The sequence below is a fragment of the Aythya ferina genome (assembly GCF_964211825.1).
Source record: "Aythya ferina genome assembly, chromosome: 4".
Lineage (NCBI taxonomy): Eukaryota > Metazoa > Chordata > Aves > Anseriformes > Anatidae > Aythya > Aythya ferina.
This window is the reverse complement of record NC_140300.1, coordinates 56,264,108-56,289,007: the sequence shown is the minus strand read 5'-3', so window position 1 is coordinate 56,289,007 and position 24,900 is coordinate 56,264,108. Positions and strand designations below refer to the sequence as shown.

Genomic DNA, 24,900 nt, shown 5'->3' with positions numbered 1-24,900 from the left:
CTCTGTTCTCGGCAAAACGAAGTTTAAGTTAGAAATTAAAAAAAATATATATTAACAATTTATCTAAAGAGAAACATAGTAAGTACAGACAGGAAGCACAACTGTCACTAAGCTCTCCTCAGAAAACCCATGTTGCATGAGTCCTCAGTTCTGTGTGTGGAGTACCAATGTAACTAGGAGAAGGTTTAAAACACAGGATATTCTTCAGTTTGCTGTGGCCATGCACAATTGCACACATCAACTAGATATTTTTCTCCATGAATTCTCTCTGGGCAGAGGAAATATTTGTCTAGTTTGAATAGAGGGAAATGCTTTAAAGTTTTTTTGGCCAGCCTTGCCTCCATGGGTCTATATGAAACGGTGAGAGAAGGTTACACCTACTAGAATTTCAGTCTGTTCAATGTTGAGAGGAGGAGAAACACCAAATGTTGACTAACAGAGAACCAGCTAGTTCCTAAAAGGTGCTTTCAGACAGTAATATGTGCACTGCCTGCTGGACTCAGAGAAGCAACGTGGATAAAGAGGCACATGTGCAAGGACTAGGTATCTAGAAAATATCCCAAAAAAGACACTTAGGAAAAAAATAAGAATGAAGAGAACATGAATTAAGTTGCTTGAGTAATTATAATATGGGAAGATTAATGTTATCACACTTGTAAGACATGATTTGCAAGTAAAGGCTCATGTGAGGATGCAAAAGTCAGTATGGGAACATTATACAAAACTGATGTGATGAGTGTGGTTAATTACTTCAAAGCCACTGCAGTTTGGACAGGTGAAGCACAAAGCAGCGACAGTAAAAGCAAAAGGTGCAGAAGGCTGTTGATGGTAAAAGGAGAAAAATATCTAAACAGCACTGTGATACCAAGGACATTCAGAGGACACTGTTTAGAGCTGGTAAAAAAACAAACAAACCAAAACAAAACAAAAAACAGATTACAATTTTGTACCAGGTTCTAGTATTTTTAAGAAAACAAAATCAAATTATAATGAAAGCCCGAAAATTGCAAGAAAAAAAGAGTAGGCATTTTTTTGATATTTTTTGAAACAAAAATGTGATAGAAAAATGAACACAAGTAGAAACAGAAATAAAACCCAAAATGTACCCAAAGTTACCCCCAAATTTACAAGAAACAGTATACAAATATTAATGATGGAAACTGAATTGTGAACACCTTAATATACCGTAAAAGTTCAAGTGAATTGACACTGTTATTGGGAGATAATTTTTACGTGATTGAAATTAAATATTTGCTTTTCTTTAAATTTAACTTTTCATTAAAAGTTCCTTAGACTTTTTGCAAGCAGAAACTCGGTATTTCCAAGTCAGACTCCACCAGAAAGCCATTAAGACGAAGCAGGAGAAATACTGCAAAATATCATCTGTTCCCTGTTGCCAAATGCCGACAGTTACAGATGATGTGCCGGCTGCACGGGGAAACTAAACAAGTCCAAGCCAGAGGCAGGGTCTTACTCTGAATGCTGCAGTTTTAAGGCAACCACAGCAATGAATGCATTGTTAATAAAAGCTTCATATGTAAAGCGTGATACTCTGCAGCACGCAGTGGAAATACATTTCACCTGCAACTCTCTTGCCTGTAAAATTACCGTAAGGATTTCACAGTCTGCACAATTTCACCGCCTTTCTGGAAGGGCTGGAAAGCTCATTAATTTAACTGTGGGAGCAAAGTAAACTTGTAAGAGCTCTGCCTGCTAATGTCACTCTCTTTGATTTCTGTTGCATTCCCTTGGAGACAGGAATTGAGCGAGAGAGGGAGGAGAGGAATGAGAAGACAAATGAGCTCAGGGCATGAAGTGCCCGGGGAAACATTGGACGGACTGTCAAGAGATACAAGAGGGGATTGAGAAGAAATGCACCTCTGGGAAAGGAAAAGGCAGGGAAGCCAAACACGCCTTAGAGAAATGACAGGAGACATGGCAAGGAGCAAGATACGAGGTAAGGAAGTAAGGAAACGCAGTTGGAGGGGAGGGTCTGGAGAGCCAAAAAGAGACTTGGAAGAAAGGGAGTGAAATCGCAGGGAAGAGGAGGAGGCATCTTAGTTTGGATCAGATATTGCCTGCTGACATTGCTCCCAAAAGGAGAGCGAGGCAAGAGTGGAGAAGACAGGAAAGAGATAATAATCAGTGGCTACTGGAAAGAATTCACAGCTAAGGGAGCAAAGTTACCTCAGATTAGCTAAAGGGGGAAGAGGAAGCCAAAGGCGATCGCTATGTTGTCTGCACTTCTCAGGGAAACGGGGGCACGAGGCATAAATGAAAGAAAATGTAGATGTGTGGAACTGTAGCATTTGCTGCCTTTGGAAACTTACTGAGCGCTTTGCCTCTTTACAAAGGAGCCTGCAGACACACCTAGGCCGGGACCACTGGGAATGGATCCCGGCCACCTGATGCTGGGCTGACCACAACTTGTCCTCAGCCGTCTGTGAGGAAGAGACCACTCAGGTGCCAGTTTGTATGCACACTGCTTTTTTTTAAAAAAAAAAAAAAAATAATAATTAGTTAATTAATTTATTTTTTAAGTGAGCTTTTGAAGCATTTTCAGCTGACTTGGCTGGCAAGTGCTGGCACACCAGGGCGTTCATGGAGACGTGGCATGGCAGGCTGGGGGCTCTGCCTTCCTGCACCGCTGAGCCAGTTGCACAGGGGCACCTCGGGGCTTCTTAGGAGTTCACTTCTGATTACAAGCACTTGTAATTTTCACTTTGAAAACCACAAAGAATAAAACAAGTATTTCCTGTATGCCAGTCCTTCCCTCAGGCAAAGTGGAGACTAAATAAAATAAACTCTAGATCATTTAGTGTCCAGATGAAATAAAATAAAAAGTAAACTTCTTTTTGGCTCTGATATTGGTGTGACTGAGATTGTAGGGAAGAGGGACAACACAAAAAGATGCTGTCATATGTGCCAGGGCAGCGATTGCCAATTTTGGGATGCAGTATTTTCTTCAAAGGTTCCTCTTTTCACCAAAAAGTTGCTCCAAAAAATTAAGAAAAATTAAATAGTTGTCTTAAATCTACTCCCACATCACTGAGAACTCAGCAGAATCCATGGTGCAGTTGTACAGATTTGTACAAGAGTTAACAAAGCTATTACCGAATTGGCTGTGAAGACTGATCTTTTTATTACTAGAAATGCAGCATTTTTACTCCACTGTAACTTCTGCCATTTAAGCAGATGCATGACCACCAAATGGTGAAACAACCCAGCCATAATCACAGATGAAAAATGACATTTCTATTCCATTGGAAATTCTAACAGTTGAAAGGTTTTAAGTCTGAGTTGAAAGAAAGTCTAAATTCACAATGGAATATAAACTTTATTCCCTTCCCAAAATATTTTGAGAAGCTGAGTAATAATATAGAGTAAATAAAGTAAATAAAATACATAAACAAACTCCTATATGAAAAGAAAATGTATCCAGTAATGAAACTGAAATATTTTGCTATTACCAAAATAGAACAAGAAAGTCAGAACAATTTCTTCTCCTCATTTCTTATTCCTATCCAGGCATCCTAGGGAAACCTTATAGCTTTAACAGGACTTCATTTTTTTCAGCAGAAAAATGTTCAACTGAAGAATTTTTAGCCCATCCTACCTACCAACGTAAAAATGCCAAAAGCTGGGGCTGAGATACACACACACACACACCATGTCACTCCAACACAAGCCCCTGAACACTATGCATGGTTTCCACTTCGGCAATAGATGCAGAAGCCTCTGGAAATCCAGCTGAAGGCAGATTTACTATTACAAATCACCACCACTGAAAAGCAAAGTCAAAACAATGTTTGCTGATCCCAGAATAAAAGATGCAGAATGGTCTCGTTTTTATCTACTTTTTCTTCAAAAGGGAAGTACACAGACACAAATTTAGTGTATGGGGATTTTATGTCCAAAAACAGTAAGCAGCTCTGATACCCAATGGATGTCTTTAAGAATGCTGTTTTGGCAAGAAAAATAACTCGGTGCTTTTTTTTTGCTCATTCCCTGTAGCTTTACATAATCAGCATAATTTTTTATATTTGGTATTAGCTTGTACAGAGCATCATAGAAAACATGACTGCAAGGGACCTTGAGAGGTCAGATGGTCCAGCCCCTACCCCAAGGCAGGATCTGTTCTTCCCAAGTTAGTCCTCAAAGATGTCTCATCTGTTCTTAAAGACAGCCTGTGAAGGGTAAGGGGTCACTGTTGTCTGTCTGCTTCAGGGCTCCAAAATCTTCACAGTGAAGTTTTTCCAAATGTCTAATCTCCATCTTCTGTGTTGCAATTAAACAGATTACTTCTTCACCATGGATACAGAGAGGAGATTAATATCTTTGCTTCTGCAAAAGCCTAATACACTTGCAGATTTGGGGTGAATGAAATTGCTTTGCTCTCTCCATAATTATTTCAGCCTGGGACTTATAATGAGACATTGGTCCGAGGCAATTGTTTAGGAAGTGCATAAACAGCAGCTTGGAAATAATACTAATACTTTCTGAGGGGAATAGCCTGCCCTTTGGGTTCTGTGCAAGCCAGCTGGACATACCTAACACAGACCAGAAAGCCTGCACGAAAGCAGACCAGATGTGAAAGAGGGCTATTTACAAACTCAGTAAATAACTATCTATTTCATGACACACAGTAGCATAAATTCTTCCTATGAGGAAAAATACAGGCCTTTAAAACGCTTACTGGCGAACAGAGTATCTGCTTTTTTCTTGTGATCTTGCAGACACCATGACGATACATTCAGGAGCCATCAGCTGCTTCTGCAGTGCACCACAGTAGGCACGCAAAAACTACACACATCGTGGTGAGAAATTACTGCCCTGATTAAAACTCTGGGTCCTCAATTATTCAGTATGAATGCCAGCATGATTTGAAGTGCCTGCTGTACCCAACAGATGCCTTAATTTCAGTAAGGGACTTCACTATCCCCCAAATTGACTGCCTTGCCCAAATCACATGTTGGAAACAAGTGGGTTTTGTGTGTCACAGTTAAATACTGGATTTACTCTGTGGAAATAGATGAGTATTTACAGCCCATCTGAAGCTGTGCTTTGGTCTCTCAGCATATAGGACACGGCTAACTCCCGGGACTGAGAACACATGCCCTCCTGACTGAACAGCTTCTCATTCCTCTGTGCCTCTCTCATTCCTCTGTGTATCCTCGCTGTGCTTGTGTCCTCTTGGCAGGACCTAAAAAGATGCGCAGCAATGCACAAATGCACAATTAAATATTACAGACGTGCGCTAATGCTTTGGTATCGTGCCCACTCCGAAAGGCCTGCCAACTTGCAGCTTATTGTAAGAATACCTTAAAACTGGCAGCAGTGCCATTCCACCTGCTGTCTTTGTTAGGAATCAGCACTTCTAGCCGTGTCTCCACTTCAGGACACAATATGCAGTGAAGCAGCACCTGCTGCTCTCGTGTCTCTGATGGGCAAATGTAAAGGTTGGAGAGTAGATACAGGTGCTCATAGCCTTCCTGTGTACTGCCTCGGCCAAATGTACACTGACATAAATGTGAAGTTATCTCAGAACACAGATGTTTGGCTTTGCTGCCACTGCCTGACACCAGCACTTTATTTTCTTTATCATGTGTGTTGAATTGAAAGCTTTTTTCAGGCCCTGACCTTGGCAGCAGTTGCTACTGCATTTCATCTAAAAGATAGGAGAAAAGAAGGAAAAAAAAAAAAAGAAGAATGACTTACTGGATTTTCATGATGCCCTTTGTAATCCTGAATACTTCAACTGAGGGCTCTCTAATGCTTTTACTTATCTTACTAACTTTACGTCTTCCACTCCTTCACAGACACATTTTTACCCAACCATGGCATCTGTCTTTCAAGTGATTTAAGAACACACATTATTTTCCAGTTGACTGAGATAACTGCAAAAAATCAGTGTTAATTTTACATCAATCTTTATTAAAATAAATTGTGTTTTAAGCTGTATTTTTGATATGTTTTGCTTGGCATATCAGTCTGTAGTCTAGTTCATTAGGGGATGAAACTGCCTTTAAAGGCGCTATCTGAACTGTCAGGTTCTACTAGTTTATCTATAAACTGTCATGACCTTCCTCCTTCAATGTAATTGAGGATTCCGTAAAACTTTTTGCTAATGTTATGAACAGGCGTTGATGATATAATGACTTACACAGGGTGAAACAATTAACTTAAAAGATTTTTCAGAGGTTGGTAAAATTAAAAATCTAGTATCTCTCACTGTTGTGTTTGCATGCGTGTATACCACACACTGCTGGTGGTCTGTGTTTTCAGTTTATTCCTACAGGAATGGTATTTCCCCCAAGATCTTGCTTTCTCTTCTCAGATTCCTCCACCCAGGGTCCACCTGTGTGAAAGCTTGTCATGTCATCCAGGAGATGGTCCTGGATATTTGCCACTCAGGGAAACAAGCTTTCACCACTTCAAAAAAAAAAAAAAAAAAAATCCACCCAGCCTTTTGTGGGTAAAAGAAAGTGCAGGCATGTAATAAGAAAAGATGTTAAAAAAAATAAAGAAAAAAATGTTTAGCAGTGAAGCACATTTCTTGTCAGTATTTGCTGCAGAACAATGTCAATCTAATGAGCAAAGAGGATAAAAAATCTAGTTTCTCATGCAAATGTAAAAATCGTAGTTGTCTGAGTTACAACTTTATTGACAAGAGTGAGATGTTGTCTCACAATTATTTTAATGTATAAAACATAAATTGAAAATAATGAATTTAAGATTATGCAGACCCAATGCTTAGAATAAATAAGATAGATGTGGACAGCCTGGAAAACGAAAAGTATCTTCCAGTGTTTTTTGATATTAAGTGTCATCTTCACATTTACTTACCAGTCTTTAGCAATATTTCAAGTGGTGCTGTATAGCTCAATAGAACTATACAGCATCTAGCTTTATTTTATGTACTTACTCAAAAAAAGTGGTCCATCCAGTCTCATCACTTTTAGTTGCCAGAAGTCCACTGTTGCCATGGTAGGTAAATAAAACAAGCTCTTGTCCTTGTGCTGTCATGCTTTTCAAACATCCATTAGTGCCTATCGTCAACCAGATGACTTGGTTATCAGGAGAGACCACTCTTACTGGCATCCGGTTGGGGTCCCGTCTGATACGAAGAGTATTCCCGTTGCTGTCCGTGACTGCAGTAATATCATTATCATTACTGTAGCTAAAATTGTACAGGTAGTCTCCAGTGACTAAGCTCACAGTGTACTGGTGAGTACCATTGACATCAAAGATATAAAGCTCTTGATCAGTTGGAGAAGCAACTTCATAAAAGTTCATTGAGTTCAATAAGGGTTTGTTCTTTGACACAGCCCGTATCCTAATGTTTCCCAGATCAGCAATATACAGCGTGCCATCTGGAGACACAGCTAAAGAGGAAGGGGCATTGAGTTTGGCATCTTTAGCATAGCCATCTCCATTCTGGTAACAGTCACAGTTGACATCATTTTTGCAATCACACTCTGAAGGTATTCCAGCAACTAATGAGATCTCTCCATCGGTTGTAACCTGCCTTATCCTATTAATCTTTTTTTCATCAGTTTCTGTAATGTAAAGTACCCCACTGTAAGACACTGCAATGGCAGTTGCTGACTCTAATGTGGTCTGTACAGCATGCTTGCCCACCGTGTACTCCACTCCGGGTACTTGGCAATGCATTGGCCTCCCCGCAGCAATGCGAACCTGACGGTTTTCGGTGATCTGCAAAACTACGTTGTTATCCAGAACATAAATGGAGTTATCCATTGGGTTGATAGCTAAATCTGTAGGCCATTCCAGACGAACCTTAACAAAGAGAAGTGGTTTACTACACAGTTCACTAGCGCACCTTAAATGAAATGAATGAATTCACCTTCAGTTTTAGAGAATGCTGTACGGATATTTTTCATCTGCTGTAACCAATCAAGACAAAAAGACTTGTACAAAAAGAAATGCAGCAAATGAAAGATTTCAGGGAGGTAAGGGGACAGGTTTCCAGATGACTGCTTCATTGAAAAACAGCAGCATTGGAACTATAATACAGGTCAAATTTCCCCTCCAATAAGTGCCATACTTGTTTGTATCACCAATGCATAAATAAAAATAAAGAGAGCTATCAGTCTAGTGTTCATGGACAGTAGTCATTTTTTTGCACCAGCAAAAATAACTTACTACATTCCAGACTATGAAACACTGGTCTGTGCTCCATTTCTAAACACAGCACTAGTGACATCTCTTCTTACCTATACAAACTTGTTGAGACAAAAAAAGAATTGCTCTATTATATATATATCCTCTCATTCACCCTAGTAGGCTATTAGTAATTCAGAAAACATTGACATGCCAATACAATTCTAACATATCTGTCGTTCTTCCAGTATTTACTACTGGACTTAACATTTCCTGCTGATGGTTTTGCTGTTCTAAACTAAACTGAACTTTATGGGCAGAAAAATTGAATACAGCAGCATTTATAGCTAGGAGAATACACTGAGATTCACATCCTTGGAATAGGTTTCTTTCTCCACAAATTCTCCTCTTAAATATTCATTACACACTCCACCCAGTTTTATTTTAATGGGCAAGGAAGCTGCATTTGCATTTCTAGCCCCAGATTTGCTTTCTCAATTAGCGGCTGTTAACATGTACCTGGCTGATGTGCATGCTGGTATCGCAGGTTAGAGGCCGTGCTGAGGTCAGGTCGTTGGAGCCAAGCAATGTGGATATTATGCCATTCTGATCCACTTTTCTGATCATGGTCCCATCAACAAAGTAGATTAACCCATTCTTGTCGATTGCTATTCCTTCAGTGAAGAGGATAAAAATTAGTTTCTTGTGCCAGCTATTAATATATTATCTATAACTACGGGCCTGAGTGGTATGTATATAGTGGTGTGTATATTAAGGGCAGAAAAAGGCCTAGCATTTAAGTTAACCTGAAACACTGGGTAAGTGGGACCACATGCAACACTGATTTTACATCTTCACCATTGTTTGCCAAACACATAATCTAAATGAGCATTTTGAAGTGCTCAATAACCATGAAAGCCACATATTGACTACAAAATTAACCCGTCTCTCCTGCAGCTCTCTTCCTCAATGGTTTTCCCCGTTGGGAAAAATTATGCGAAACTACATTTTTGAACCAACTCTTGTATTAAACATGACCGTGTCCATCTCTGAACTTTCATATTTACCTTTAGGGCTCATGAGAGTTGCCTCCACCGCCTTGCCTCCATCACCACATCTTGCCTCATCAAAGGGCAGGCACTGCTCCCCGGTTCCTCCTATTACCTCAGCATTTTTCGTCAGGTCTTTCGCACCCGTGAGTGACCTGGGCCGATAGATCCTGCGTGTGTTTGTGTCCGAAACATACAAATCTCCTGTCACGGGGTCAGTTGCGAGGTAGTATCTGTGGGCTGGGTTGCTGCTGTAAAAAGGAATTACACATTGCTTGTGCTGTAATTAATTGCACCAACGTCGGACCAAGAAGAAAAGATTTCAGTTCACACACAGTCTGTACTAATATATAAATAGTTAACAATCATGCTGGTGCTCTGGGCTTATGCAGCAGAGGTCATGGCCCCAAAGCTTTTCTCGGTTTTCATTTGTTTCCTGTGTCAGAGGCAGGCCAACCTAGACTAGTCATCCTTTTGGGACAGAAAATTCGATTTTGTCTACGATGCTATAGAGACACTTCTCATCGCCATAATAGGCCACATCAAAACAGTGGAGTCTTAGAACTGGTGTTGACTGAAACCTTGGTTCAGTTTCAAACTTTGCAGCATGACCCCAACCCTAGCTTACACTTTGTTGCTGTTATCATCCTCTCCGTTTTATTATAATTTACATAAGGCTGCTGGGGTGCACGGTTTATATAATTCATAAACAGATAAGGCAGAGTTCATATTATTAGTTCACAGGCAAGAGATAAGACATCCTTCATAAGTATTTGTTTAATCCACTGCTTTCAAAGACGTGACATGCATGATTTAATGCATTAGGAAATGTCATCTTTTCCACCAGAACACTGAGCGGAGCTTTTCCGTTTTCCTTAACACAGAATCATATTTCAAACAACTGTACACATTGGCACAAAACCACTAACTATGCCAACACAGTCTTTATTACAGTGAAAATATATATTGCTAACCATTTTCTCAGAAACGTACACTTTGCCTCTCCACTGGTGCTACATAATTGAGAATTACTGTCTTTTCTCCCCTGCTGGTGAAAAAACCTACCCTGGAGAGTACCTTTTGGGTTGATATATTACGACGTAGAAACTTAACCCACCGCAGTTAGGATTCCTGACCTAATTTACGGCATGAAGAACTGAAATAAGGTCATGTAAACACAGGAGGTAATTTCAGATGCTCTCCTAATGGATTGAATCAGTGTCAGAACAGTCAGTTCCACTTCTGATGTTTGCAAAAGCGCTGCTGAAACATATCTACCAGTCTTGGTGATATCCAAACATCTGTTCGCAGAACACTGTACTTCACATTTTGTAAATACATAACTGTGCTAATGTAACACATTTTTATGTACTGCCACTTGGAAAAAGCAACAAGAGACCAACAGGAACAACTTGTGAACAAACGATGCCTTTTAGCAGGGACAGATTTTTATAGCTCTCCAATTACAAAAACACAGAAAAATGTGTTGCATAAATAGGATTTTCTTTGGTTTTAAGAGTTTAAACATGTTGGTGCAGAAGGAAGAAATCAAGTGAAGCAGACTAATGAAATCAAATACACAGTGATTAGCACCTCTTAAAAAGCCCTGTTACAGAGCTGAATGCTATACAGCATGCCTGAAAACAATTAAGTGGAGCCTTAACTCAAATTTCTGTCTGTTAAAAACTTGTTATTGCCAATGCACTAAATAGTTTAAAGGTATTTTCCGAACCTTAATTTACAAAGAGATCATTTATACGATCACTATATAGTGTACAAATTATTTATATCTCCATGGGCTGCAAATTAAATTATACCCATTTATATGATTACTCTGGTCTTTAAGAAACTTTGCAGACATTTCACGTATAAACACATAGCAAAATGTGAATTAAATTTTATTTCATTGTAATTTAAAATAAAGTCCTTTCTTATGCTACTATAATCTAAATTAAGGTACTTTTCTTCAACTCATTTAACATTGCCTAAATTGCATTTTTCAGTTGTTGGAATAAAGAGTCATCAAATCAACTAAATGATTTATGCCTAACATTTTTTTTTAAATATCTAAAAAAGATTTTTTAAAGCTGCTCTCTTCATATATATGAAAACATTTATATTTTAATTAATTCCAGCAAAAATGATACAGTCCTTCTTAGTCAGGATGAGTTCTGGTAATAAGTAGTGCATCCTTATTAAAAAATACAGACGACAATTTAAGGATATTTTCTCATTTTATCCAAAATAATCCCAACAACCCTGAGGTTTGAGAGCACATAGGATATTATTGAATCAATATAAACTCTTCAATTTGTCTTAAGTAATGTCTAATGGTTTCTTTCTGAGGCAATACAGCAGGCTTAACTTTGGTGTTTCTTTTCAAGGGAAGGTCAGAAAGCTGAGGTAGTTTTAGCCGTTAGGAACAAACCACCAATTCTCTGGAGCAAGGCACAATCTGAGGAACTAGATCACTGTCCACTGAAAACCATGTTTCCTAGCCAGAAGACATTTATGCACACTATGCAGACCTCTAAAATAGCACAGGGTTAAGTATCTAACACCTGCAAAGCTGCAGAGATTCTTCTATTTCGTTGTAGTTTGAAATAATGTTAAGGCTCTGCCCTCTACCAATAACAAGAACAGAGAAGTAGAATGCAGAGCCAGTGGCTTCTGGGCTCATTCAGTATTGCCAGGCTGCTGCACAGGGCTCTGGAAAACAAGCGGTTACATGCCAACACGGTCCAATAAAGACAAACAACTACAAATTATCTTGTTCTATCTGCACTTAATCAACAGTGCTAACGATTTAAAGCACACACACACGTGCATGTGTGCACACAGCTTAAGCCTTTTCAGCGACCAGACCTTGCACATTTTCCCATTCCTGTTTTTGGCTTTCTTAATGCAAAATGGTAAAATGTTAGAAAAACTTACTTGTAAGTGCTGCCTACTGTTTAGTTGCTGTCATGATCTGTTTCTCACTGCTTTATCTTGCTTATGCTGTTCTTTTAAATCCTCAGCTGTCAGATCACTTGCATTACTCTCCATGCAGAATTTAAAAAAACACTACTCTTCCTGCTCTGGCCCTGGTCTATACTCTCCCATCCAATGTATGCCATCTAAACCATATGCCCTCAAAGCTGTTTTTAGGTCTAAGAAAACTTTTTTCTGTCTCTCTGCAGGATATCGCCATAGCCTACAAGTGACCTCCCTGTCTTCAAAGTCCTTCTAAAAATTGCTTCCATGAATGCCTATCAGCATTAATCAGCCATAGGCAGCAGGGTGTATAAAGACATCAGCTCAGCTTTCAGACTGAAAAAACGTTAGGTCACTGGTAGATTAGAGAATAAATTCGACCTGCAGCGTCTCCCTAATTTAGAGCACAGGCTCCTTGAGGTGGGAGATTTGCTCTCTGTGCTGAACCGCCATGTCTGTAGGTGAGGAAAGGTGAATGCTTGAGCAGATAACAGCTCTCAGCTAGTATTTAGTGCTTGTCATCTGTTTTACTTGGTGAATGCATATTTCACCAGGCAAAAGAAGCTATTTTGTCTCGCAGTGTGTCCTGAAGCTGGGGGAACCCATGGCCACAGGATCTGGTGGATGCTCAAAGTTTACATGTTTAAAAAATGTCAAATAAATCAAGGGAACGAAGAGCTGTCAGGGGATATAACATAAAGGTACACTTGTGGCTTAAGAAGTCCCTGAGCAGCAAAACCCTAAGAGTTTTCACGCTGGGAAAACGTCCTGTGATGGGAGAGAAAACTCAGACTCAGGTAGACCATGTTGGGCTGTACACTGGGCTCAACACCTCCCTGCCTGCTGGGCTCCATGACCACTGCTGCAGTGCTCATTGTCCATGGTCTTCAAGGCATCTGCCTACCTCAGGAGGAACCCCCACTTTGTATCTGCTACACAAGCCTATGAAGATGCTGTTACCCTAATTTGTGCGGTATGATTACAATGTCACTGTCTGGAGCTTATGAACATGTACATGAATAAAAGAGAGAAGCCCCAATGTTTGCCCTCACTGAATTGTTTCTGAAAGGCCAGAGCTGAGACTGTGACCACAACTCTGCTGGAGGTAGGAGAGACCGTCACCACTAAATCACAGCAAAACACACCTCGTTGCGCACCAGCTCCTTAATCCCCTTTGTCCATTCCAAATTCCCATTTTCAGTATTACTCTGTATTCCACACATTTGTCAGACAATGTCTTACACAGCTGTAATCACAGCTTTGTGTTATCACAAGGGATTTCTTCTAAAAGTAGTGCAACAAATACAAATTAAACTTAATAATGAAATCTAAAATTATCAGATTACCTCAGAGTCACACCTGGAAAATAACTTCAAACCAGCCAGACTATGCATCACCTCCCATTTCTGACTATTAGCAGTGATGCAAACGTCTTATTTAGTCATGGAATTTTTTGCCTAACCCACTTGAAATAATTTTTTGAACATAAAACCTGTCCTTATAAAGAAGGTTCAGATTTAAGTGAACTTAAAAAAAAAAAATGGTCTAAAGGAGAACCGAGATATGACTCTCCTTGTTGAAAAATGAGGAAGGAAAAGGGTTGACAACAAAAAAGGAGTGAAAGAGACCCTGCAGGGCTGCTGAGCCCTGTACTTAGCAAGTCTGACACAAAGTCTTGCAGGGCTTCATGTATCCAACAAGGCTTTAGCATAACGTTGTTTTTGTCTCCTTTTCAGTGACAGCTGCTGTGGCAAAGCACTTCTAAGCATCCACCTTCCTCGCCTCTGTTCTTGCCACTATTGTACCTATGCCAGGACAGATGAATGCTGCACTACAACCCCTCTGATTACTCTTGTTTCTGTGACAAGCCTTATGGAATCTTCACGTACTTCACAATCTGAACTGCTGGAGTCTTGTTATTACATGACAATTTCAGCTTTCATTACTAAGAAAAGTTCACATTTAAACAAAAGCGTCTGTTTAATGTGAGCTTGAAAAGGCTCAGCATCAAAAGGCTAATGAAATGAACTCACTTTATACTTCTGTAATTTCTACTTCTGTAATACTTCTATTAGTTATATGCTGTTCTCACTGTATTTGGGGGATCTGACTAATGAATGAGTTTTGAGAGAAACAGCGGAAGTGTGAGCAAAGGAACAGGAGCAAGAAGGCATGAAGGGATAGTGCAGGAGGGCACATACAAGCATAAAAAGAAGCCTGGCTGTGGACAGAGAGTGATGAGAAAATAGGAGCTTGTATCCGAAAGGACGATGCAGCCTGACAGCTGACATAACTAAAACATATGAACTCATTATTTTTGAAAAATACTCCCCTTTCCTAATAATACATCTCAGAACGGACTTGTCCATTATAAGCATTCATTTGTTAAAAAAGAAAAAAGAACAGTTAGAAATATAGAAATCTTCTTTAAGAAATGCTTACCTATGTCTAAAATCTTTATTTCTTGGTGGGAGCAAGTAAAAAAGAACAGAAAAACATTATTAGAAAAATATTCAGAAAGGATGTTAGAAGATGAAAAGAAGGCAACATTTAAATCTATCATTAGTGAAGAGGTCCACTCACGTTGACTATATAGGCTCACTCTTTAAACCCACAGAATAATTACTCTGGGAAGACCAAATTCTCACAGTTTGCATTTACAGAGTTAAGGTATTTTACCATGGTAAATTTTTATCATTTCAGTTTTAAATACTATTTCCAACATGTTAAAATTTTTGAGTCCACTTTTTTGCTTCAAAAGCATTTGGAAACCCTAACTTACACAACATCAGAAATCCATTCCACACTTCAGTTTGCATCAGTAATTCACAACTCAAAAGGTCCAAATGTGAGTATAACATACCTTAGCTCCAGAACACTAGTTACATTTCCAGATGGAAATATCCGTCGAACGTAGTTGAAATCTCCAATGTAAAGACTTCCATCTATCCCACAAGCTAAGGCAACTGGAGCCAGTAGTTTATTACCATCAGCTTGACCGTTACAACTTGGACAGGAGATGCTGCGTCTTCTTCCATTGCCCATGATACTACTGACAACTGGGGGTTGCTGAGATATAAATTGATTTTCACCATTTCCTTTGTAGAGGATTCCTGGCAGATAATACAAAAATCACAAAATAACAACAACAAAGTTTATAAAAACCTTGAATGTACGTACAGGAGATGATGCATAGATATTCTGAGTATCTCTTTTTATTTGAGCAATATAGTTTAACGGACTTGTAATTGTTTCAGCACCACTTTTTTTCTCACTACAAGTAACAGAACTTAGTTATGAACTACAAATGTTTTAATAAAGTCACTAAAACACACACAAAGCATTAAATTATCTTGTCCAAAAAATGTAGTAAAAATGTATTTTAAACTTCTGTTTAGAAATTCTCCTGAAATAACTGAAATTCTACCTGTGTATATATCATTAAAAAGGAAAAAAATGTACTTGCAAATTGCATCTCTAATGCCCTACTTTAACTAATTATGAATATGTTGTCAAATGTAATCTAAAGCAGATTACTACCACAAATTGAAAATATGAATTAAACAGTTACTTCAAAAAGTTGGAGATTGCCACACTCTTACATTATAAAAGGCTCTTTACTCAGCTCACAATAAAAATCTACCTCTGGCAATAAAGTCTGCCTCAATACCATGTCTGCAGTTATAGGCAGTTATTAAAAATGTCAAAAAAAAACAAAAAAAATTGTGGTGCCAGGCCAACCTGTCTCTTAAACTTAATTCTGCTTTGAGGCATGAAAGGAACAGTAATTTTGTAAAGACAAAGCAATGTGCCAGCAGTATTTTTCTTCCTTATAGCCTCCATAGGAAACCGAGAAGAAAAATGCATGCTTTATGTTAAATCTTCAGTTTGGAAAAAATGTTTGAATTTACAGCATGTTAAAAATGTTGCCAGATTCTTCTTGTATTATAGACCTCAGTGAATCCATCAATGGGTACTCTACTAATGGTCAGGTGTTATGGTTGTACTCATAAGTCACAATTTACCTTTTCGTGGTATAATCCATGTAAACCATGTGTCACTTACTTTGTACTTTACAGTGATAAATGCTTTATCAATTGTCCATACAGTTTCAAAGGCAATTTGGGGCTAAGGGATACATTTGTCTTTTGAGGTGCTTAGAGGAAATTTAAGATGTATTCCTCTGTCAGTCCTTACAGACTGAAAATGCATTCTTTATACTGAAAGATATGAGGAAAAAACACTTTGCCCTTTAAATGCTTTAGGTGGCTTCACTACTTTTTAATGTTATAAAATTTGGGAGATTATAAACATAAGACCAATAAACATGATCAAATCGGGAAGAATGAAAATGGTTTATGGAAACTTAACAACAAGTAATCTAAATAAGTAATCTAAATCAAAAGAAGGAGAATGTATTTTTCATGAATAGTCAAAGCCAGAATGCATTAGCAGTATACGAAATCCCCTCTCCTATGATTACATCATTTATGACAATCATGGAACCATAATTTTGCCTGAAATAGCTGAGTTCTATAATTTTCATCAGAGGAATTCTACAAGTCAGCACAGTGCACTATTGCATCTGATTTATTCTGTCATTACCTTGAAAAATTGGTCCTTCACATTTCTCCTCTATTATCACAGACTAAGAGATGCACATTAGACTATTTACTGCAGTAGCTTAGGATGTCCGTACAAACAGTGTCTGCACTCTCTTCTGAATACATTTCTCCAGCTCACCCACCTTGCCATTACAACTCTCCACTTTGTTTATTCAATTAGACACACGTCACTTTGAAAAGTCATTACTTGTCAAATGTACTCTTGAAAATAATTTAAAGCCACTGCCAATTCAACTTGTGAACAGAATCAATACTATATATATATATATATATATATTTAGAATTGTAGCTCTTTACATTTTTAGATGAATTACCTTTCAGGAATATGCACTTTTCCCCACCCACTTTTAAATTAGGTACAATTGAGGTACACCTTTCCCTTTATTTGGGTACTTTGTTTTTCTACTAGCCAGAAGCAAGGCTTTTAGGTGATGATTAGCATATCACAGCAAATAAACTGATGCACTAGCAGGACCTCTGAGGGACACTGGGTACCACAGAAGTGATGTTCTTCCCACTGAATTACTTCTGGGTACCTCCTTTCCACAAAAATTGAGTGCAACCAACTTCTACCATAAGCTATGCAACTTTGTCTATTTCACCTTTCTTACACACTTCTAGCCCAATTTTTACGTATTTCCTCCTGTTCAGTGTTCAGCTGGTGTTTCCTTAGCATGGCACCCACCTGGCAGTAACTGAGAGACACACTGGACAAATTGACCTTGATGCCAAGGCACGGTCCTTGTTAAATGTGTCCTGCTCCTCATCTTTTCACTGGGATTAAAGAGGACTTGCTCACTGGAGTTTGTCCTGATAATGAGGGGCATAAGGAGCCTTCATTGACTGAAGGCACTGTCATTTGTCACCTGCAATGTGTTGAGCTGACCACGCATCCTGGGGAGGATGTACATCAGGGAAGGGTTTAAATGAGAGGACAGTGGAAACAACTGCTTATCCTCCAGAATAGATTGTAACCATGCACTAAATGCGCCTCTCAGCAGTCATGCTGTGGCTGGGGATATCATGACCTGAAGGGGAAAATCTCCTGTATAAATGAAGGATTTAAAACTGGAAGTGGAGACCTCTCGGTTCGGCAGGAATGCCTGCTATTGCCATTTAATTTTTAATTTTTTGTGAAAAGAAGTGTTCCAGATACTGCTACCATACATCCAGCTAGTGCCAATAACAATGGTGACATCTACAATTGCTTTAGAAACAGTGTCTCTTTAGCATCACTTAATTTTTTGGGGGTGGTTTCTTTGGAGAACATATCCAACAGAGAATGGCACTGTTAGATGCACTTATTAATGCATATGCATTAGTAGGAGGAAGCAAAGCATTTATTACATGCAAAGCATTCTGTAATTTCAGTTTTTTAAAATAGGGAAGCAAACATTTGAAAAGCTAAAATGAGATGACTAAGGTGTGGGGCAGTTGAGAGGCAGCTGAGTATTAAAATTAGGAAGAGGAAGCGTAACTCCTTACCATTCTGAACGTCCAAGACATGGTGTTTATCCAATGTCCAGCCACCCATGTTGGAGGCATCCAGTTCGTAGCCTTGCAAAATGGCAGTCCGCTTTTCCCAGAGAGTCAGATCTAAGCAAGACTCATATTCGTAGCCTACAGACACTGAAAAAAACAGTGCATTTCCTCATTAATTATAGAAACTTGTTCAGATGAATAGTTTAAAGAATGTAATTTCCTAAACTGTGTGTGTTCTTCTGCTCTCACAGGCTACCTAAAAATCCCTACGGCTTCCTTAGATGTATTGAAAATACTAAACAGAATTTCAAAATACTTTAAAAAGTAATCTTGGGTTATTAAAATAATCTTACTTATTAAAAATTATTAGAAGAGGACAGGTACAGAAGAAACCCGTTTTGTGAATTATGTCAGAATGCTATTGTGCTCTAAAATATGGGGAGTGCACAGACTGAACACCATACCATATTATTAGGCTGAGGGTTACTCATGGGTAAGAACTATGGGTGAAAAATGACAGTGAGCAGTCTCTTTTTCCTTTTGAAGCATGCTTTTCTCATAATTAAAAGTTTAGATTTGTGTAGTTTAATATACTTTACTACCCACCATTGTTTCTCATCTTATTATGCTAAACATTTTCTGATTAATGGACACAGGTATTTCAGATGTGTTTCTCTATTTTCAAGACAACAGCAAAAATGCAAAAAAAACCCCAAACTTTTGCTTAAAACACATACCAACAGCTTCAGATAATCCATAGACTCTCTGATTGTATGCATCAGTTTTATCCCATATGAAAGTGTAAGCCAGATTTGGAGATGCAGGGAACCATTTCTGGAAAAGCCTTCCTACCACTGCCACCATAAGATGAACTTTCATTAGATTAAATGGTATAACAGATTGGGTCATAGTGATCTTCAGAACAGATTTATATCCTGCAGCCCTGGAGCTTAAGTATGATAACTTCAGATCAGTTCCTGGTATTGTCGTTTCTTCATGAAGTACCTATGCATTGATAAGAAAAAAGGCAACATGTGAATGATCTGGAAATTAAACGTAACAATGCAGATATTGTAAAACGGGGCTTGATATGATGCTATGGTGCTACACAACAATCCATTATGAAGTATCATCTAAATCTGGCCTTCATTTAATATGTAAAATAAAAACAAATAAAGAACAGTATTTCACTTTTTTTTTTTCTTTTTTTTTCTTTTTTTTTTTTTTTACAGAATAGCAAAGTCTAACATCTTTGTTATACTAAAGCTGCTTAATTCATACATTCTGCTGAAGGATTTCAAAGATGTCTCCTTTATTTTAATAGGTGGAGGTATGGAGAAGAGGAGAGTATGGAGAGCCTTCCCAAATGCTTTTTCCAAAACCAGCAGAAAAGCATCTTCTACCTAAGTGTAAACAGCCCCTTCTTGTGCCGCCATCCATATCCTAACTATGGATACATAATAAAGGCAAAAGAGCCTCAAAACACTGCAGAGCTTCAGATTTAGTCAGGATCTCTAATTGCTCCTGAAGTTCACATGGTAATGGTGCAACACAGGAAGGACTTTTAGGTGGTTTATTATTTGCATTATCTGTGGATTGTAAATACTTTAAACCAGAGTATTCTTCCATTTATTTCACTGAGATAAGTAGGATGCCTCAGGGAAAGCTTTTCCATATTTCCTGATCAATATTCACTACTCAGACATCAGCTCACCACTTTCTCATTTCAGAGAGGTGCAATGATTCAATTTTATTTTTAAAAGGTTCCTCCCCCCTCTACCTTGTCTTTGCCTTTGAGCTGGGGAGCTTTAGTGGGTGATAGATGGATGTGGAAGGTTTCTGTGTAACATGGATGAAGACAGCCAATACTGTCCTATACCTCAGTTGGGACATAAAACTCTATTAGAATCATGTCCCTAAACACTGAGAGCCAGCACTTCGGCTGCACAGCTACCAACCATCCTTGCTTATTGAAAATAAGGAAAAAGAAGTATCTAGACACATCTATAAACATAATGTTTCTGTGGGGGGAATAGAGGGCAAAGGATGCTGAATCACAAGCCTGGAGCCTTTGTGGTGTCAAAAGAGCACTCCTGGGGAAGTACGTTTGGAAAGCTGTATTTTACCTACCTGTCTCCTGGTCCTGAACCCTGAAGACCAAACACTAATTAGTATCAGTAGAAAGCAGACTTCAGGGAGTGAACAAATATCCCTGACATTAAGCCTGAGACTTCAGTGCCATCAAAAGCTGGCTACTGAAGAAGTGCTATGTTAGCTCAGGATTTCTGTAGCTCAGGTTTTCTCCAGTGTTCTCTATGCTAGAGAATCCTCAGACACCGCTTTTAAACAATTGACTGGGTTGAACAGAATCAAAATATGTGGTTCTATGGTCCTGAGGAGGGCAACAGATAATACAACATTACCTATGTTAGCACTACTGCTGGTATATAGATTTGTATACTATTAATTGCATTTGCCTCCTTCCCCTTAACAATAGCAGCAACAAATCAGAAATAGTATTTTGGCTCATGGTCTGGCATAAATGGTTACTAAAACCTGATGTGTAAGGATATGACTCTTCACCTCCAGCAAGGCTGTAACAGAGCTGTAGGAAATAAAGGAGGCACTGGAAGACACCGGACAAATGAAATTCTTAATTCTTAACCTTTGAAAGTTTCTTTTTTCCCCCCACCAGCAACCTGGCATCACTGAGAGAAATGACAAGCAGTACCATCACCTGGAAGGAGATGAGTTGTATCAATTCTGTTTGAAAATCTAGTCTGCTCTCCTTCAGTCCTATATACACACAGTATCTAAGCCAGATGAGAAGAAAATCTTTTCTGCACAAACAAACAAAACTCTCTAGAGAGAAAAGCAATTGTGAACATATTCCTTTTCTAAGACTTTGAAGGAACAACACAAAACACCAATGAACAAAAGACAAATTCCTCCTCAAGACATCAGCGGGACTCTCATCTACTGCACATTAAATCTGGTCTAACAGATGGAGTTCTCCGTAAGCAAGAGGAGAAAAAGAAATAATACACTTGTAATAGGACACAATTTAATGGACTTGACTGGTCTCCTGTTAAGACCACTGTTTCTTTTACAACTTTAACTGTGGAAGAGCAGTGTTAAACACTTAGGTGGTCTTCTGATACTCTTGCCTGAGATAACAGACAATAAAGAGGACACCTTGAAGTTTCAATTTCCAAGAAATTCCACTGTGTATTTGGATTACTATCAAATTAGAAAGTAGGACACACGCAGTTCTCAGCGAGGTTTAAAACAAAAAAAACCCGAACCCCTATTATTAGTTTCTGCAGAAGCCTCAAACATCTGCTGGAAATCTGACTTATAACTTCCTTCTTTCCATAAAATATTCCCTGTAGTAACTTATTTTCTTGCGAACTTTCGAAATCTAGAGGTAAGGTTATGCATCTCAATCTCTCTCCTAGAATCAAGCATTACAAAGAGAATTAAACAGTTTAATGTTCATCTGAAACGTTAAATCATCGGGCACAGCAGAGAGCATCCTATGGGAGCCATGACAACACATCAATTGTAAAGCAATCAGGAAAGTCACTGGGTATAAAAGTCACATCAGGAATCGCCAGCACAACCAATCTGTCTGTATTTTACCTTTTCCCGATAGAGTATCAAACTACCTCCAGAAATGCTGACACCCTACGGGGACTGAGTTATAGCCCCCCCACCACATTCGAAGGGCTGACATTTTATTTACGGATGATCAAGCTTCTTGGGAGGAAAGCTATGAAATACTTAACCTACAGGACTCAGATAAGGGTCACCTCAATTTTCTCAAAGACAGAGTTTCCTCTCCCCAAAGTTCAAGTGGGTGACTGAGTCACATAAATTGCTCAGGACTCCTCGTCCTTGGCCAGAAGGACTAAAGCTGCCCAGGCTCTGGAATGCTTTCCTGCTCCACAATGCGATTCAGGTGGCATGCTATGATAGTATTAAGAACCCTGAATTGGGAATTTACACTCAATTAGGGGGAAAATGCCTGCTGTATTGCCTAGTATTTTTGTCAGATGAGCAACCTCAATAGAGGGTTTGAGAAAAAAATTCACAAATGAGTGTAAACTTGAACTTCTAGTGTCAGAAAAAGGTTCTTTGCAGAGATGTAAAGAGCTGAACTGCTGTATAAAATGTAACATCATCGTGGTTTGAGAGGGATAAAGATGGCATGTTTAGACACGGGTAAGTATTGGTAACTACTATTATTGCACAAAGCTTGAGACCAAAGAATACTAAAATTATACTTCTTTAAGCAGAAGCTGCTCATTTCAAGATGGAAAAATCTTATTCTTTTTTAAAAAAACAACTTCCCCTAGAATTGAGGCTCTTAAGCAAACTTATAAAGACATAACCCTGGGTTAACAATATAAAGCAAGGAGAAATGAAAAGGGGAAAAAATGCTTGTTTTTTTTTATAGAGTTAAAGCATTGTTAAGATACCACAGAGAAGGATGGAAAAAAACATATACCTATCAGGCTAAAAATGTGTCAGTAAAAGCATAAACCAAGAGGCACATATAAAGCCTAAAACAGAAAACAAAGAGAAGAAAATTAGATAAACTGCTGGAAAATAAGGACACTTAAATGGAAATATTTAGCTCAATGAAGTAATCTTCATTGTTTTCTCAGCACAAATTCAGAGTTTACAGATTAAGCTAAGTGAAACCAGGATATAGCATCTATATAAGAGTGAAATATCTAGGCGTCCTATTAGACTGCAAGGTTTAATGAAAAAATAGGTTAATTTATTTGGTGAAAACCTGGACATCTTGAAGTAACAAACATAATAATTTTATTAAGTTACAGAGGCCCCTATTTTACCCTTAATTCTTCTGGGTGAAGAAATTTTGCCAATTTCCGCTGCATAGTATTGCCAGTAGTAAAACAGAGTCAGAGAAAAAAAGTGTGCAATCTTGAACTGTTTTGACAAAATTCATCCACAGTTCACCCAGGCAACACTGGAATTAAACCAAAGCATCTACTCTCACTAATTGGTCCCCTAACAATGTAGGTCTCCAAACCTGCCTTGGTCCCTTAATCATGCAGGTCACGCTCCACAGATGCAGTCAAAGCCACTTCCCTCTAAACACATGTAAGCATACAATTTGAAGGAAAACATACAATTTGAAAGAATACTTTTCAGCCTTCATTCACCCACACACTTGAGGTGATGGAAGCAAGCTGCTCAGGACCTGCAGAAGGCATCTTGGAGCCTTGCAAGCATATGTAACAGTGAATAATGGAAGTGTAGGAGAAGGAAAGCCACAAAAAGTTTCAGAACTGAACTCATTGAGTTGTGAGTTTTCAGAACTCATTGTGACTCACACGTGGGTTTCTGCCAGACCACAATGCAATATGTGGCATACAGACATGTATTATATTAGGAAAAAGACAGCAATGATATTACCTAATACGTATAAGCAGCTCCAGCGCAACCTGATCTCACTCATCTGCATGTAGTTTAACTCCTTGTTCCATGCTGACTAATCTCAGCTAGTTAAGTCTAGGCAAAGCATGCTAACTTGCAACTGAAAGAGGATAAAAAATTACGTCTAAATAGTCAAATTTAGTTAACATATATTTATTATCATCCATTTTGAGTAATGATCTGCTGGGTCTGTGATCACCTCTCCACCTACTGCATTCTTTGTTTCCTTGTACTTGTCCTCTTTTTTCAGTTTTCTTTTGTGCTGCTTCTTCAGCACAGACTTTAATTCCCCCTCTGATCATTTTGGGATTCATAAGCCACTAAGTACACTCTTTTGGAAACATTATCTCCAAGGGATGATGAAGCACTTCAAGGGATGATGATGATTATAGCAGCACATCATTTTCTCCAGTCTGTGACAGTGAGCGCTGTCACACTGCACCAACAGGGTGACTGATGCTGACTGCAAGACACAGGAAACGGTTTCTTTCCTTATGCCTTCAGCCAGCCTCCCATGCTTTAAACTGGCATCACCCTCTTTTAAATGAAAAGATTTATAGCAGCTCCTCTGGACCTGAACAGGCAGTTTTTAATGGAATCTGAACCTGCTCATCTTTTATAAGATTGGTGAATTTTTTGGGAGACAGACTTGTGCATGAAGTGTTTCTGAGGGGAATATGACCCTGAAGAGTACTTCCCAGGCACGGCTGTGCAGCTCCCACCTGCTGAAGCAGGGCACTACATACATGTATGTCTGATGAACAAAGTATATGAAAGAAAATATTTCTTGATTTTTTTTTACACATTACTGGATTTTTTTTTTTTTTTTTTGCATACACAGCAACACTACTTTTGTTCCCTTATCAGAAATCACCCATTAGCACCTAGTATTCAGGGAAATATGACCTTTTCTTCAGTTGGTTTTGCAAGGAAAGCAGACTGAGCCACTAGTCCTGCCTACCAGATCTCCCACCCTTTGAACTTGGTAGCAAATCTCAATCAAATCTGAAGCAATAGTAGAAATCACTAAGATAACTCAGTTCCTTTAGTTTTTAGAAACAAACAAACAAACAAACAAACAAACCCACAAGCAATCAATCAAACAAAACAAACACAACAACAAGAACAAAAGACTAGAAAGAAAAAAAAAAGATTTGTGTAGGGAGCTTAGTATC

The 24,900-nt window shown here is 38.7% G+C and overlaps 1 protein-coding gene and 1 long non-coding RNA gene across 16 annotated transcripts in view; one reads left to right on the top strand and one right to left on the bottom strand.

The window, feature by feature from the left end:
• TENM3 (teneurin transmembrane protein 3) overlaps positions 1-24,900 on the bottom strand; it is a 1,337,386-nt gene that overhangs the window by 28,920 nt on the left and 1,283,566 nt on the right. For 12 of the 15 annotated variants that reach the window (XM_084518183.1, XM_084518194.1, XM_084518190.1 and 9 more), the window contains 7 exons: positions 18,994-19,261; positions 18,260-18,403; positions 15,013-15,262; positions 14,592-14,612; positions 9,192-9,424; positions 8,644-8,798; positions 6,926-7,800 (listed from right to left, as the gene is read on the bottom strand). In XM_084518183.1, coding sequence (XP_084374309.1) covers positions 6,926-7,800; positions 8,644-8,798; positions 9,192-9,424; positions 14,592-14,612; positions 15,013-15,262; positions 18,260-18,403; positions 18,994-19,261 — 1,946 coding nt within the window. The remainder of the gene's footprint in view (positions 1-6,925; positions 7,801-8,643; positions 8,799-9,191; positions 9,425-14,591; positions 14,613-15,012; positions 15,263-18,259; positions 18,404-18,993; positions 19,262-24,900) is intronic. The other 3 variants (XM_084518191.1, XM_084518197.1, XM_084518187.1) reach the window with 1 other exon arrangement.
• On the top strand, positions 1,762-12,462 carry LOC311436218. The gene is made up of 3 exons (XR_014692678.1): positions 1,762-1,957; positions 2,355-2,463; positions 12,356-12,462. It is a non-coding gene; the product is annotated as an uncharacterized lncRNA (long non-coding RNA).